General features: G+C 41.7%; 2 protein-coding genes across 3 annotated transcripts; one reads left to right on the forward strand and one right to left on the reverse strand.

Moving 5' to 3' along the window:
- Window positions 1-3,788: 3,788 nt before the first annotated feature.
- otud3 (OTU deubiquitinase 3) lies at window positions 3,789-8,863 on the forward strand. 2 transcript variants are annotated; one of them, XM_076740250.1, is made up of 8 exons: window positions 3,789-3,902; window positions 4,793-5,096; window positions 5,837-5,985; window positions 6,729-6,841; window positions 6,946-7,068; window positions 7,437-7,569; window positions 7,811-7,998; window positions 8,148-8,863. In XM_076740250.1, the coding sequence occupies exons 2-8, from the start codon at window positions 4,891-4,893 to the stop codon at window positions 8,310-8,312; spliced, it is 1,077 nt and encodes a 358-aa protein (XP_076596365.1). In that variant the 5' UTR covers window positions 3,789-3,902; window positions 4,793-4,890; the 3' UTR covers window positions 8,313-8,863. The 2 variants fall into 2 exon arrangements, with proteins under 2 accessions (XP_076596365.1, XP_076596366.1); XM_076740251.1 differs by having other exon boundaries at window positions 3,814-3,902; window positions 4,874-5,096.
- A 1,532-nt stretch (window positions 8,864-10,395) lies between these two features.
- Window positions 10,396-15,943, reverse strand: bcas2 (BCAS2 pre-mRNA processing factor). The gene is made up of 7 exons (XM_076740252.1): window positions 15,734-15,943; window positions 12,764-12,856; window positions 12,601-12,671; window positions 11,672-11,833; window positions 11,534-11,584; window positions 11,365-11,445; window positions 10,396-11,260 (listed from the first exon to the last, which is right to left on the reverse strand). Exons 1-7 carry the CDS (start codon window positions 15,824-15,826, stop codon window positions 11,134-11,136), a joined length of 678 nt encoding a protein of 225 aa, XP_076596367.1. The 5' UTR covers window positions 15,827-15,943; the 3' UTR covers window positions 10,396-11,133.
- Between the last annotated feature and the right edge of the window lie 597 nt (window positions 15,944-16,540).

Raw genomic sequence — 16,540 nt, forward strand, 5'->3', positions numbered from 1 at the left:
GAGAGAGAGAGAGAGAGAGTGTGTGTGTGTGTGTGTGTGTGTAGTGGGCTGAGAGGGAAGGGAAGAACTGCAAACTGCCTTTATGGCATCAGCCTATAGGCTCATTATTTATAGTGGGTACCTGCGGAAGCACTGGAGCCGGTTTCAAGAATGGCAGTCTTCATGACGATTTTACCTCCTTTATCCTCCAGAGGCTTAACCCCTTTTTACCTCTCAATTCCGCCACTTGGTCACACTCACACACAAACACACACGCATACACACAAACGCCCTTGCTTTCTATTTCTCTTCCAGACATTGCAGCTCTTCAGTTTCTCATTCTGCACCATCCCGGATGTTTCTGCTCCTACTATCCTGCATGTTTAATCTTCAGAGTGAGTCCCTGATTTACAAAAGAAAAATCATACAACTTCTAAACCTGCTTTTGGAATAAAATCCTGGCAGGTTCTTTCAGCAGCCATAGGGGTGAAAAGTCAGAGCCCCCAAAGTGGCATTGTCTGCCATCATTTTCATCTAAAATTGGCAAATAGTCTAAGTTTGTCTCATCAAAGCGAAACAGTGACTGCTGACTGCAAATATAATCTTGTGACAACTATTAGAAAAGGCTCACTGAGCAAAGATATATATATCCTGAATGCGCCAGTCTATAAAAAGTACAATAATTAATGTGGATGTGTCAGGTTAAACTTTAAACCAGTGCATACATTTCTATGATCCCCTACAGCCTCATATAACCATTACTTATTCAGACCAAACCATCCAGTGAAATGTGGACCTAAGGAGAGATGTCAAGATAAAGTCGAGGCCAATAGTTCCCAAATGTTTAAAAAACTAAACCAATCAGCCTCCACAAATAATCTAACAGCAGGCTCACAGAGACATGATTCTGTTCATCTGTGTAATCACAATAAACAGCATTGTTTCAGCACCATGGACAGCGACTGTACAGCAGCCTGCATTTACAGCTGCTTTACTGCAATACATTTTCTGAAGTGATGCAATAACCATAACATTATATGCATGCATTACATAACAACATGCATTACATGCATGTGGCACCAACTGCTAAAATGGAAAACAATCAATAACCGGGCTACGGTATTCTTCATGAGTGCCGTTTGCTGGTACCGACTTCAAAACATCTGACGTCGTCACCCACAGGCACACTGCTAGTGTTACTTCATTTTGACCTCCCCCTGTGAGGAAACACAGCCAAGCTGGGCACCGGTGCAGCATACTCTAATTAAAATCTACAGGGGGTAGAATGGGGATAATGTAAACATTTAATAGTAAAAGGTCTTGAAACGTGAGTGCAGTTACAAACTCTTTTGAATGAGAGTAAACAGCATTTTTCAGCTGTAAAAGTGGTCAGCCAGCCATTTGCACTTTAATACATGAATTATAGAGGTTCTTGAAGCAAAGTTATTAACATATCAAGGGCCTCAGGAATCACATGACCTTGTTTCTGCAAAGATACATTACTGCTGACTTTTTTCCCCATTTATCACAAATGTCATTCATCTCTGCTGTATTCAGTTGGCAGCTGTTGTTTCAGGAGCAAATATTTGGAAAACTTAATCACGCAAATTCAGAACCATCTGCACAGCTAGATACCATAAGCAATGAGTCAGAAAGTCTGTTTTTTTTTAATTGGGTGAACTGACCCTTTAAAGTCTACCTCCTGTGGATCAACCCCTGCATAAATCCAAACATTTACCAAAAACAACTCTATTTGGTTAAAAAAAAAAAAAAAAGGAAGGAAGCTTAATCCACTTTATCACAGATGTAAACCTTAACGTGCCAGCTGCCATCAAATAAACAGCATCGTCATATGTGTTGAGCAGTAAGTTGTTTGGAAGAATCTAGTTTTCAGCATTAGAATGGTCTCAGATTTCTCAGCATACCAATATATTTCCACATACTGGATACTTGCAGGGGTGTAGAGGGCATGGCCCTATGTATCACAGTCCTTCAATTCTGCAGATGTCATCCATACAAATAATCTTGTTTCTTATCAAAACCTCCTCAGTAATCCAGTGAAGCTGACAAAGACTGTAAGTTTCTCTAAAAAAAGAGCATCCAGAGATCCATTATGGCACCTTATGCAACAGGGGTCAGAGCAGACTGGATCTGCTGAGGAGAGGTCTTTTGGAGAGCAGGGGCTGCTCCTGAGGACCTTTTTTGAATCTGTGATGGCACCAGCCATCTTCTATAGAATGGACAGCTGGAGCAGCAGGATCTCGACTGCTGACAGGACGAGACTAAACTGACTGGTAAAGAAGGCTAGCTCTGGCCAGGGGTGTCCTCTCAACGTGGTGGAGGTGGTGGGAGGAAGGAAGACAGTGGTAAAGCTATCATCCCTGATGGAGAACATGTCCCACCCCATACAGGACACCGTGACCCACTGGACACCTCCTTCAGGGACAGGCTGCACCACCTGCAGTGTGTGAAGGCGAGATACTGCAGGTCCTTCCTTCCTGCTGCTGTCAGACTTTATAATCAACACAGCTCCCAGTAGACACCACACACTGAAACTGACAAATCTAAACTGTGTTATATTTCCTGTGTACAATAATGTGAATTCAACCATCATCCGTTTTACTTATTGTATTATTTACTTATTTATCATATTTAGCTTTTTTTACTGATGCTTCTTACTATTACACTATCCCCTTTGCTGCTGTAACACCGCAAATTAGTCCACTGTGGGATTAATAAAGGGTTGTCTTATTTTAGTCCTAAATAAAACATTGTGAAATCAGTTGAAAAGGACCTTCTTTGACATAATGTACTGTACCTATAGCGTAATGATTTAATGTGCCCTGTTGGACTGACCCACCCACACACACACACACACGCACACACACACACACACACACACACACACACACACACACACACGCACACACAAACATACTGTACATGCGCATAGATACAGTATAAATGATTTGTTGTCCACACTCGGCTGACTGCTCCTCTGTTCCACTCAGGTGACTGACGCTGATTGCTGCACATGCACAAATGCTTGGATAGCCTTCAGGCCATTACATCTGTGCACACACAGTGCCATCACTCACCGCGGTCTATAGCAAACCACACACCAACTTACATCTGCAGATGTATGTCCTATTTCTTTCACGCCATCTGGTTTGGTACAATTTTTTGTATTTTTTTTCTACTTTTAGGAAATGGAATTGTTTTACTGCTTCCTTCTGTTTTCTGATGCAGTTTTATGTCTTGAGGCTAAGTTTTTTTTTGTCTCAGTGTGTCTGCTGGTCTTTTTACATTGCAAACATCCTGTTTATTGCTTCGCAGCCCACTCCTCCCCCACATTATTTTCACCAACTGTGTGGAGTCATCATCAGAAGGAGTTGGTGGTGAGTAGATTTCTAAGAGCTGAGGAGAGCAGAAGGTGGAGGGATTTTCAGCAGCAAAATTTCTTTACTCAACCTCCTACTTTGTCCTGAGTCACAGTCTGCAATAAAAATGAGTCAGAGCTTTGTGACTTGTCTCAATTATCAGATAGATAGATAGATAGATAGATAGATAGATAGATAGATCAGCTTAACTACACACATATCTATTGTATCCTCATAGAATGGTATATGTTTGTACTAACTGACGTTACATATATCCTATTTTTTTTCAAGTCGTGTGTATAAAATTGCTGTGTCGCTTTGTATTCATTGAATAAAACTGTTACTGCCATCCAATGCAATTCGTTTTGTAAATCGCCTCTGCTGTTTGGCCACCGCCAGCTTCCGTATGGTTTGACGTACACGGAAATACGCATGCGGAACCTCAGTTGTAAACAAAAAACGGACAATCAGTAACCTCTTCTTCGGAGCCTAAAAAGTAAAAACGGAACAGACATTTATCTTGTCGAACGGAGCGTGTTAAAGGTAAGCATTAATCTGTTAACTGCGTCAAGTTCTCCAGTTGCTTACTATGTAATGAGTCCCACAAACGGGATGGTATGATTTGTTATGTAACTAGGGCTGATATTCAGCCGTTGAATGCTGTCTAGCTAACAGCTAGCTATCGAACTTCATGTTAGCTCGCTAACTTCATCGCAAATCTGGTAATGCTCCGTTTGTGCTGGCTAGCAAGTAACGTCACTGCAAGTAACGTTACTTTGTGCTCGTAGTTACATCGGCCAGTACTACTAGCTCTCGATATATGAACGAAACTTGTCAAATGTGTATTTAGCTACAACGATACAAAGAATATTAGGTCAAAATACCACAATGTTGTTTCAGCATCGGTCTTAACACATTTTATCTGAAAAAAGGTCACCCCTAAAATGTATAAGCCGGTATTGCACTTTGTAATTTTGAAACACTTCTTCACGAAGGGATTATTAGCTATAGTATTTAGCAGTCCCGTTATTCGGACAATATGTTCTCTGCAGAGCACACCGTACACAGCAGCACTTAGCAATGAGATCAACGCCTAGACTACACGGAAACAAATTGTTGCTTAACATGTTGGTCTATTTTGTATTTGACAGTGTGCACCGGAGAATCAGATAAAAGCCATAGTGCATGGCTTACCAGCTGCTATCCATATGTATTGTCTGAGAATGAGTGTCCAATTTCCTGATAGTTTGCCATAATGTCTTCTACATCAGGGAAAGACTATGGTGGGATGTAAATCTGTTGCAAATTATAGCTTCACAGAAGATTAACTGGCTGAAATGACAACCCCAATGATGTTGTAAGAAAACAATATATCTCTTTGCGTTTTCTGAAAACTTGCCATTCCCCAACTTTGTTTCTGTCTTTGTAAATAGGTTCCAGATGCGTGACAGAGGTTGATGCAAGTGCCAGCTCATTACTATAAGGAGACATTCTTTGGTGTTGTTGGCCCGCAGAAACTGCTGTAGCCAAAATGTCAAGGAAACAGACGCTGAAACCTGTACGGAGTAACAAGAAGAGTGAACTGGAACGTAAGAGGGATGAGCGGGCAGCGCGCCGGGCCATCGTAAAGGACCGCAAGAACCGGCCTCAGGATTGCGAGGAAGGAGCAGAATTTGTTAGTTTCTCCAATCAGCTCCAGGCGCTGGGGCTGAAGCTGAGAGAAGTGCCTGGAGATGGGTGAGAGCCAGAAAATGACTGTGGCATCTAGCTGTGCTTTGTCGTCCTCTGTGTTGTCCTTTATGTTCTCTGACACTGCAGCACACGTCTCTTAAATCTCATTATACACATAAAAAGTTATTTTCAAGCCGGAGAGAGCTGTCTCAGTGTAAGTAACCAGGATGCCTTGATAGAGAAACATAATATCGTCACCTTCTATGCTTACTTCTCCCCAGCCCGCAGTCAGTAACAATGTACAGTAAACTAAACTGCAAAGTATGTGTAGCTGCATGGCTGCTGCTTATTACAGGCAAATGTCACTAGAGCCATAATTTGACAGTCCTCATCTTCATTGAAACACAATTTATCTTCCCCAACTGACAACACCAGCAATGGTACAGGCACAGCACTGCGCCATTTAAGCCTGGAAAACAGCACCAGAAATGTCTTTATGTCTCTCTGGCTTAATGAAAAATCCGGATGGGAATTTAATTGATTGACCAGTCTTGCGTCTATCAGTCATTTTTACTACAGGGCAGAAGGTCAGGGAGTCTTGTCATTTGCAGGCCTTAAATCATTGTTATTGACCAATACTGAGAAACCTGCCAGCTAATGCCTACTCTAATGAATGCATAGTGGAATATAAGCCTTTGATACAAACACAGCATAACCTTCATTTTGTCCAAGAACCTTCAAACTGAGTGATTTAACTCTGTGCAGCCCTGTGAAGACATACCAGTCACTGTCTTTGTTTCTTGTAGGAACTGCCTGTTCAGAGCTCTAGGCGACCAGTTAGAGGGTCACTCCCGGGGTCACCTGCGGCTTCGGCAGGAGACTGTCCAGTATATGATGTCCCATCGACAAGACTTTGAACCCTTTGTCGAGGACGACGTGCCCTTCGCGCAGCACTGTAAGAAAATGACCCAGTGGTTGACACTGAGTAAATCAACCAAGGAAATAAGATAAAAAACTGTAACCATACAGGAGACTTTTACTAATGCCTCAGTCACAATTGACAGCTCTGTCATCTCGCTGTACACGGGAAGTCCATTGATTTCAATGGGGGACAATTTTGACCAGCAACTATGCAGTGACCCCTGGTGGCTATCACTTCTGTTTGCAATGGAGTGACAGATACTGTGTGTCAGTGTTTCCCAGTTTGGGATTGGACTCCTTGAATAAGCTGTTGCAATATAAATCTGAGAGGTTGCTATGTAGAAGGGATGAAAAAACAATTCTGTTTATTGTGTTTTTATTTTTCAGAAACTAATCTTGTGAATTACTGTTTAATTTTACCTTTTCAGACCTCTAAAATTTGAAAAAGTAAATATAAGAAGGGAAGAAAGCTCTTTGGTTAATAGTTAGACATGAGACTGTTGATGAAGATGCACATAGACTTTAAGTTTTAAGGTGTCACTAACCAACAAGTTTGGGAACAACTGCTAGTTGTGGACATCTTGATTTCATTCAGAACAGCAACTAATTAAATGTTTTATTTCATTACAGTGATGTGTGTAATATTTACATCAGTCATTTAGAAATTAAAAATATATATATATTGTATATGTAATGGAGCCATCAGAAGTTCAAGAAGAAACGTTGTGTGACCGTTTAAGATCTTAAGAGTACTTGTTTCCGTTTCTTTCCACCCAGTGTCTAACCTCTCTCAGCCCGGCACGTTTGCTGGCAATGATGCTATTGTGGCTTTTGCTCGCAGTCAGCAGGTGAAAGTGGTCATTCATCAGCTCAACACACCATTGTGGGAGGTAGGGACAGATGACATCACACGATCCAGGGTGCTATTATAAATGCGGAATTTATCACCCTTTTTTGCGCACCGCACAGTTCATATGTTCTGTTTTCGCCGCAGATAAACGGTGCAGAGAAGCAGGTGTGCAGAGAATTGCACATTGCCTACCGCTATGGAGATCATTATGACAGTGTGAGGCGGACCGGAGACAACTCTGAGAGTCCTGCTCAGCTCCGTATAGAGGTATGTAGTACACAATGGACATAAGTGGACCAGCATTTACGAACAATCGTTCAATCATTTTATTTTTATTATTATTACCAAGTGGATCTTGTTCTTTATTTCATTTTACATTTATGTTCTAGACCTGTTTTTATGTTTGTCTTTTTTATGTGAAGCCCTTGATACATGTGATTTCTTTTTTGTGATGCACTTTGAGAGGCTCATGAAAAGTGCAAAACAAATAAAGTTTATTATTACTATTATTACTAGTACTAGTAGTAGTAAATGTCAAGAATGCGTCATGTCATGTTTAGCAGTTACATCTATCGAGGCACCCTTCACTGATGCATCTCTGATGTTTCCTCGCTCTTCTCCGTTGCTGTTCCCAGAATCTGCAGAATTCACGAGGACAGCAGCGTGAGTTCGGGGACGGTCAGCGGGACAGACAGAAAAACCCATCTCCCACAGCCTCAGAGGAGGACAGCGTGATCCTGAGCTCCATCAAGAATCGAGGAATCCAGGGTCAGAAGTTATGCTTGACTCATTAGCTGCTGGAATAATTAGACCATGAAGGCAAAAGAGAATGACTACGAATCAGCTTTGTGACCAACTTCATAACCATCAGGCTCTCAAGCTTGTCTGTTCGGCTGAATTTTTCATTGATCCTGTAAACATGTCGGCCTGTAATCAAGCAGACTGTCACATCACGCTGACTGGTTCTGTTCATGTGTTCATGTGTTCATGTGTGTCTTTTCCGCCTCAGGCGATGAGGAGAACCTGCTCCAACTGAGTGCGGCAACCATCAATGCTGAATGGCTTGTTGGCTCCATGCTGGGTCAGTCCTGCCAGGGCCAGTGTGCTTCAGGATCCTGCTCGGCCTGCAGAGCTGCAGCCACTGACTGCAGTGAGCAGAAACAGCCAGCAGAGGGCAGCAATGTACAAAAACCAAAGGTAGTCCTCATACTATTGCATACAGACAGACTGCAGCACCTTTACTCTTAGATGTGATTGACCATATAGAGAAACAAATACATGAGGTCGAAACACGCCTCAGTTCCAGTGAAACTGACTTAAAGACATTCATTTTGTTTCATTTCCAGGTATCTAACAAGCAGAGGAAAGAGCAGCAGCGGCAAGAGAAGAAGAAGCGTCAGGAGGAGAGGCATCGTCAGAAGTTTCTCCAGAGTAAAGGAAGTCAGGACCAGAACCAGAACCTGCCAGAGGCGGTCACTTTAGTACCAGCTCTCAACACTCTCAGTATATAGACTGGAGCATGGCCAAAATAACCTACTGCTACTCTAGCTACCGGTGGCTGCCGCTATCCACAGCGTTTTGCACATAGTCAGATTTGATTCAGTCACAGTGGATGACTTTTCCTAAAGAGAACCCTGTAGTTTCTTTGCAAATGGTATAACGGTGCCTGCAAACTTCTCTGTGAGGTGTGTGAAAGTTGTGAAAGACACGAGGGTAAAAGAGCATGACTTTCAGTGTTTTTGCTGGGTTTTGATTCCGTTCGGTCCCCGGTTGGTGTTGGTGTATGTAGAAACCCCTTGGATCAGGTCTACCTACTACGCTACCAAGCCTCTTTCTATGCTGGACATCTGGCTTTTCATGACAACCAATGCAGATTATCTCGTGCAGCTGGGCTTTTTGACTCGCTACAGATTGAGCTAATGTTGATTCACACGTTCAGATCGCTGTTCGTTCGATCTGACCAAAGAAGGAGGTGAAAGGAAGAATGGCAGACGAGTGATTGTTATGCACACTGTATAAGGAATGTGGCAATAAATAACAATAAATGATGATTTTCTGTTTGTGTGCACCACCAGATAATATGTTGCGCATTATCCAGTGTGACTCATGTTTTTCAGACTAGACAAACATCAGTCAAAGTAAATTCATTTTCATCACTGTGACGTGTGTTTACAGATATGAGTGAAGTCATTTCTTTCTTTTTTTATTGTTTTCCTTTGGTGTAAATAAGCTAACCTAAATACAAGAAATTGAACATTAATATCAGGAGACATCCGGCACATTTTAGTAAGAGGTTGAGGTTTTACTTCACTTAGAGCAAAGGTGACTCAGGTATCATTATGATGTTTACTGTAATGTAACAGAAAGATGATGCGTCAATTACATCCCTGAAATCCCCAAAACTCTGCATACTGTAGAAAACAAACAGAATGCAATCATATGCAAACAAACTGTTAACCAACAATGGGTGTTCCTGAGCCCATGTAGTGACATCCTTTGTACAATCATGTGTTCACAAAGTGGTGAACCTCTCTCCATCCTTCATGTGAACCACTGAGCCTTTCCAGGATGCCCCTTTCATACCCAATCATGATACTATCACCTGTTACCATTGAACCTTTTTACCTGTGGAATGATCCAGACAAGTGTTTTTGGAGCATTCAACATCTTTCCCAGTCTTTAGTTGCTCCTGTCCCAACTCCTTTGAAACGTACTGCTGCACCAAATTCAAAATAAGCAGATATTTACAAAAATCGATGAAAACATTAAATACATTGTGCTGTTTTCAATTGAGAATATGTCAAAAAATGATCACATTCTGTTTCATGTTGTACACAGTGTCCCAGCTGTTTGGCAGTCAGGGTTGTGCAGAACACACAGCTGATGGTGACTGCGCTGTAGTTCCCTGCAGTCAGTTGTTGTGGTCTTCAGTGTGATGCAGGAGTCACTGAATTGCGTTTAAGAGTATTGGGTTAACTTGCAGTCAGAAAAGCTGCAATCTTGTCTGCGTGCTAATGACTCGACTTTGTGATCATACAGCATCTGAGGCTGCAGCGTGTGGTGCCGTGGTTTTGGATTGTATTTTGATGTGTCAGGGTTAGGGATGTTGTTCTCCCCATGAATGCAGTCCACCCACTAAGTGACTGTGGTTGATGTGTTACAGAGGACATAGTTAATGTTTGCCTACTCTTACTGCAGGTTGACAGTCTGGCCAAGTATTTGACTGGCTGTTAGTCTAATTTCAGGCATTTTCAACTGAAATTCCTAAACCAAAGTAGATAAATGGTTTCAAAAAGCATCACCATTGGAAACCCCATTGTGTGGTGCTGGATTCGCACCAGCAATATAATGTTGAACAGTGTTTTTCTCACAGGTCACTGGGCCTTCAGCTCATGGCTTGTTGGTCATTTGTCCAATAGGTTTTCAGAATTTGCACCTGAGAATAAAGCTGTGACTTCTGACAAACTAGGATGTGCTGTGAGGGCCCTGCTGTTACTGCAGGTGCAAATGAGAGCTTTGGAGTAAAAGCTCGACCGGACTCCATCAAACTGTTGTTATCTTATATGGCACATCTCCAGTCAACACGCTCGGAAATATAAGAAATGTTCATTTTATTAAAACGGCATAAAAAAATGACATGAGTGGAAGTCAAGGCGGACTCACAAACTGTTAGACTTGACAAACTATGTACACTTCATTCTAAACACAGTCCTGTGTTGGTAGACAGCCTCAAAGACCAAAATACACACGCTGCTATACATTACATTTTAAAGCAAGGCTCTTCTTCTTTTGCTGAATCATGTTAAACTCTAATGCTCGTATAACAGTAGCAACAGCAGAAAAGAACCTTAAAGCCAGCAGACTGACTCCAGACTGACGACAAGAGAGGCTGTGGCAGTAAACCCGTGAGTGTATGAGTGAAGATGTGTCTTATTGCTTATGAATTCAACTCTCCATTTTTAGGAATCTGAATCAGAATCAGAAGATCAGAAGAAGAAGATGAACATGTTCTCTCTGGGTGCAAACCATCCATAGTCTTGCTTTAAACATCTGGACAGTCAAAAAGCTGCTTTATACCCTCTCCCACCACTGTTTTTACAGTGGACAAAGAGGCGGGTTGCCTGATGTTGTCACTGATGTTTCTGGGCAACTCATTCTCAATGTCAAGGTTGTTGATGATGCAGTTGAACATACACAGTTTGACATTAAATCTCCATACAGGTTACTTCCCCTCCTCATGTTGCTTCTTAGTCCAGTCAAACCAGATGAACTCTGACTGAGGGAACATTAGTTTGGAGTTCAGTGCTTTGAGCTTTGGTGAAAGCTGCTGCTCTAGAAGTCCTGTCGGATGTTCTCCTTGTTCTCGTCCCCCTGCTGTTGTCTGAGCTGAGTAATTTCGTTCTCCAGCTGGACGATGGCCCGCTCGATCTCGTAGTTCTTACTGACCAGAGACACCCAGCTGTTGAGGGATGGATACAGATGTTACAGAAGAGGAAAATCTAACCTACATATTTCCTACATACAGCCATATAATCGTATACAATCTGCTATCAAACAACATACTTTGACTCCAGCTCTCGTAGTTTGGCTCCTCCGGCCAACTGATCATTCTTACGCTGCCAGTTCAAATCCTGAATTTGCTTCCTGTGTATCAAAAAAAAGAGACACTGGTAAACATGTGAAAGCTGGTTTGATAATACACTAATACAGCACAAATGTTCCCTTCAGTCACCTGAATTTATGAAGTTCCTTTTGAGCCATCTCGATCATGAAGGCCAAATTACTGAGGGAGGAAAATGAGACGACATGTTAGCGGTCTTTCCACCGATAGACAGCGAGTAGGTGTGAGAGACGGGCTGCTGTCACATACTCGTTGTAGACTTTCCAGGCGTTGGTTCCATACTGTGACATGAGCTCCAGGTTCTCAATGCGGACTGCCTGGTGCTCTAGCTGGGCCATCGAGTTGTTCACGCACTCCTGCCACGCTGTGATGTCATTCTTCTGTCCCGATGAAGGCGCTGGCAGCTCGTATCTCCACAGGGGAAAAAAAGGCAGAACATTTGGAACCATGGAGGAAAAATAATTGTGAAAAGGTACAAGGCTTAACTACACCTGTCCAATAACAAATGAGCGCTGGCAGGAAATGACCGTAACACATTGACAGTGATGATTTAACATCTTTTCAATCAGACATTTGGCTTAGAACAGAAACAATGAGTGGATTCACTGATTGATTATCAAAGTGTTTCTTAAGTCTGCTATGGCAGTCAACTGATTATCTATGGGTTTGGGACTGCTGGTTGGACAAAGCAAGACATTTGAAGACATCACTATGAGCACCTCAGAAATTGTGATAGGCATTTTTTGCTATTTGCTGACATTCTATGAACCACATGATAACGGGAGACGAATCCATAATGAATACAAAGATAAGTTGTGGCTTTAATTTAGTTCATTGGTGTGATGTTACAGGATTGTGGGATTTCCAAGCCCTGAACTCAGTTACCACACCCTGCTGTTTGCTTACTGGCAGCACAAATAGGTTTATTTTAGTATTTCTGTGGCTGTTTCCATTAACTGAATTCAGAATGAAGTTTACTTTTCAAACAGCATTTTTGACTTTGGGGCAATACTAAAGTGAATAACCCAAAATACCTTAAACCATGAAAATACTGACGTAGGTCACATGTGATGTATTTTAAATTATATGCAGGTATGAATCTGTCTCTGAGGAAAAAGTCCTGCCTGAACAATGAGAGTGTTGGATGGTGCAGAATTCCTGCAGTGTGTCGGGTTTACCTCTTCATGCTCAGGAGATCCATGGGCTGCCGAGCTGCCAGCCGCTCAAATTCATTCCTCATAATTTCTGTCTAAAGGGTGATAAGAAATAAGAAATGCTGTTATTTCTGTCACACTGGCTGAAGCCGTGAGGACGGTTTCAGAGGTCTGAGGAGTTCGTCACCTCAAAAGCAGAGAAGTCAGGTGTGGGCAAGTAGCTCAGGTAGTTCTTGGTGGGACGGTATCTTCTTGTCTCCTCCTCCACCAATGCTGCAGCCTAAAGGACAAAAGATCATTCTTTTATTTGTTTTATCCACAAAAAAACCCCAAACAAAATAAAAACACACAAAAAAATGATTATTTTACACCAACACATTTATTTTACAGCTTGGAGGGGTTGCAGCATTAGGCCAAATTGATGATGCAACAGCCCTGAAGTGAAAATGAAAAACATGCAACTATAAAAAAAAAAGGCAAAGTTTGAAAGGGAAAAAGAAAGTTTTACTCTTGTGGTTTTTCTAAAATGACCCAGGAGGAGGAAGTTCCTACACCTCACCTCACAGTCCTGGAACTTGGATCTCACTCCTCAGTGAATACTAAAAGTACAAAAGGTGACTGTGGAGTCAAAAGAAAGTCCAAACACGACCTCAGTCTGAATTTAAGTTTCCACACCTCCCAGCAAAGACAGCTCACGGTGTAATAAATAATGAATCACATTTCTTTCTGCAATTCTCTTGCCAACTTTAAGCAGCTTTCATTGACGATGTTTAATTGAGAGGTCCACTGAAGGGGTCAGGTGTGAGCCGAATCATTAACCTCTAAATGAGCAGCTGTGCTCTGGAGGCAAAGAGGGAGCTTCATGTGCGTCACACTCAACTTCCAAAGTGTTTTCAGTTGGTGGTCAAACACAGGCAACACATTGGAATGTGTCAAACCACCTGATGTGAAAAAAAAGAAGGTTATCAGATCACATCTGACTAACAGATGCTTCTAAACCACAAAGGCCTGATCCCAGACCGAATGAGACGGACACGTTCACTATCCGTCTCTAGTATTACAGGAGCACTGTGGAGATTGTTTTTAGTGCTCTCACTCTTTCTGCACTACACGTTGTGTTTTTAAAACATATAATATGTGGACCAAACCATTCTGGTAGTAAACTGTCTGTAGTGAGCTAATGGAAGTGAATTTGAATTGTGCTAAAGTGACTCATACATTGTGCACTATGTTATGATGATGTGCACATTTTTAGTGTACATGTGGAAATCACTGAAAGCCGTATTAGTGATATTTTAATATCTGCACATTAGCATTATAGAAACATTTCAATTTCAGCCGCCACATCAGCCAAACCTGCCTGTCACCGTCAAACACCGGTGGAACTAGCAACGTTAATAAAAGGCACAATGTATTCAGTCTCTTAATGAGCGATCCATATCTCACAAGTATGAGATCGTCATTTTGGAATAATGAGATGGTTTTCCAATAATTCTAAAATATGGATCTGAAAAGGTAAACAAAGTTATCATTTCTATGTGAGGAGTCAGACTCGTTGTGACAATAACACTGGAGCGAATTCACTATTAATTAACTCGTATTTCCTCCTTTTTGGAGAATTTAAAAGACAGATGCATTCATTTTATGATCAGCTCTTCGTGTCTGAATGCTTGTTGACAAGAGTTGGCAGCAGATTAACCTGAACCCAAGCTTGTTGCCACAGTAACACGGGTCAACTGTTTACTGTGAAGATCCTTTACATTAATTTCAGTGTGTTAATCAGTGTGTTCAAACGACACAGAAGCAAGATACAGATCTCGACATAGGATGCAAAAGGTTTTACTTTGATAGTGATAGCTCTAACAGAGCCATCATTAGCGTTATCAATGACATCCATGGTTTACGTGCTGAAATAAGCAATAAAGTGTGCTGCGACTTTAAGACTTGAGGCACAGCTACGCTCCAACGGTAGATAGACGGAGACTCCCAACTGAGTTCGCTCACGGACGCGTAGCCCCAGGTGGTTTAGACGATCTATCCCGCCGGATTATATTTCACGTATTATCATATATATACACTGCCCCCTGATTATATTTCACGTATTCGTGTCATTTATAGCATATATTATGTATTGGCACACGTATTATTTCTTAACACCACTCCAGTAAGAATAACACTACTGGATAAAACGACGGCGGAGTATGCCAGTCGAAGCGGCAGTAATGCCAGTAACAGGACGTTCTTGGCCAGTAATAGGACTGGTTTGCTAGTCCGGAGTTGTTGTTCGCTCTTTTCTACACGCATAAATTGTCGGGAGTTATAGAATCTACACGCATAAATGGTCGGGAGTTATAGAATGGTCCGGAGTTTTCGTTAGCTCTGCGGTACAAGTTAGCAATGTTGTTAACGGAAACGGAAAGAGGGTAGCCTACAATTATCGGAAACGGAAAGCGACCAAACCAAGCGACCAAAAACAAAACAAAAGCTTCCATATGGGAACGATTTTTACACCAATTTCCCCATAGGATTGGAACCATAAAGTATTTAACCCCTCCAATTCCACCCATGCCAGGAGAACATGTGTGTAACCTTTTCACCTGGTGAAAAGAGGCATGGCGAACTCAAGAGTATCTGTGATGTGACGTTAACTGACCGGAAACGGAAAGAGGATTTATCCACCACTTGTTAAAACGTAACGACAAAGTCAATTCATAGGCTAATGGTCATACTGTAGGTGTATTTGAAACAATATGTCACTAATTATATGTCAAATACACTTGTACGTAACAAAAAACTAACATAAAAAAAGATAACTAGCTCCGTTATATGTCGGTGGGCTCGATAGTCTGGCTAGCGGGAGAGTGCCGACCGGGGATAGTCCCGCGTTGGGGTCGACAATCAGGGAATCCGCTCCAACACCGAGCTGCGAGCCAGCTAGCTAGCTTACATTGAAACACTGACGTTATCGAGCGTTGGCTAAGCATTTCACTAAACAAAAGAGCAAGCTAAATATCAACTACAACTACCTGTGGGCATAATAAATCTTACAGTTTTTCATTGCCGACTGTCCATCTAAAACGATACTAACATTTTACATTGTGCCTATCTGGGTAAAGCATGGTTAGCTAACACACTGCCGTTAGCGAAGTTTACTCACCGCTTCTCTGACACCTGCTGCATCGTAACCTTGGTCAAAATATGGCAAAGCATCGACGAACACTTCACCGGCTACTGAAGCCGTTCCGGCCATTTTAAATCAGTCTATATTGTTGAGTTTGGTTGATTTGCCTATGTCTCTTATGTCTTTCTCGGCTAACGCAAGCCCACTCTCCAGCTAAGAAAGCAAAGTTTTCCGGTCTCCACCTTCAAAATAAAATCCTACCACGACCGTGATTTTTTGTTGGTGACATCTACTGGAGCGGAATGTAACTGCTGCTTGAGGCGGTGAAGCACTGAATACAAAATACAAAATACAAAATACAACTGTATCTTTATATATGTGTTGTTTCGCGTTTTTCTTTTAAACTTAAAAAAAATCAAAGCTAAACATCAGTTTATTTGATTTTACATCTTCAAGTAATTTATGTCTTCGTCATCTTCATCATGTTTTTCTATTTCACTTGGGTCCAGCTTTACAGAGATGGTCACTTTAATCCAGGAAACACACAGATATATATAACGTAAACCATGCATACAGCTGACATTTAAACTTGAAGAGAAAACCGTTGTAAACCTAACTTGCCCTGCTTTCTTTGTTTGGTGTATGGTTATTTTCAATACACTCAATCATGTTTGACAAGTCTTTTTAATTTGAACTACTAATGTACCAGTGCCATTTACAAAAGTAGCAGAATCTAAACCTCACTTTTAGACAGTGAAAATGCCGAACTATACATTAGAATGGTGAAAAGGCAAATTTGAAAGAAAACATACACGTGTTTCATGTACCTACTGTACCTAATGT

This window comes from Chaetodon auriga, chromosome 10 (genome assembly GCF_051107435.1).
Source record: "Chaetodon auriga isolate fChaAug3 chromosome 10, fChaAug3.hap1, whole genome shotgun sequence".
In the NCBI taxonomy this organism is placed as follows: Eukaryota; Metazoa; Chordata; class Actinopteri; order Chaetodontiformes; family Chaetodontidae; genus Chaetodon; species Chaetodon auriga.

What these genes read in the sequence shown, in the direction of transcription:
- otud3 (XM_076740250.1), top strand. Translation starts at nt 4,891, where the DNA reads ATGTCAAGGAAACAGACGCTGAAACCTGTACGGAGTAACAAGAAGAGT. An exon ending in CGTGCCCTTCGCGCAGCACT is followed by an intron (nt 5,986 to 6,728) that starts GTAAGAAAATGA and finishes CTTTCCACCCAG; the next exon opens with TGTCTAACCTCTCTCAGCCC. An exon ending in CAAGAATCGAGGAATCCAGG is followed by an intron (nt 7,570 to 7,810) that starts GTCAGAAGTTAT and finishes TTTCCGCCTCAG; the next exon opens with GCGATGAGGAGAACCTGCTC.
- bcas2 (XM_076740252.1), bottom strand. Translation starts at nt 15,826, where the DNA reads ATGGCCGGAACGGCTTCAGTAGCCGGTGAAGTGTTCGTCGATGCTTTG. An exon ending in CTGACTTCTCTGCTTTTGAG is followed by an intron (nt 12,672 to 12,763) that starts GTGACGAACTCC and finishes ATCACCCTTTAG; the next exon opens with ACAGAAATTATGAGGAATGA. An exon ending in AAGGAACTTCATAAATTCAG is followed by an intron (nt 11,446 to 11,533) that starts GTGACTGAAGGG and finishes TTTGATACACAG; the next exon opens with GAAGCAAATTCAGGATTTGA.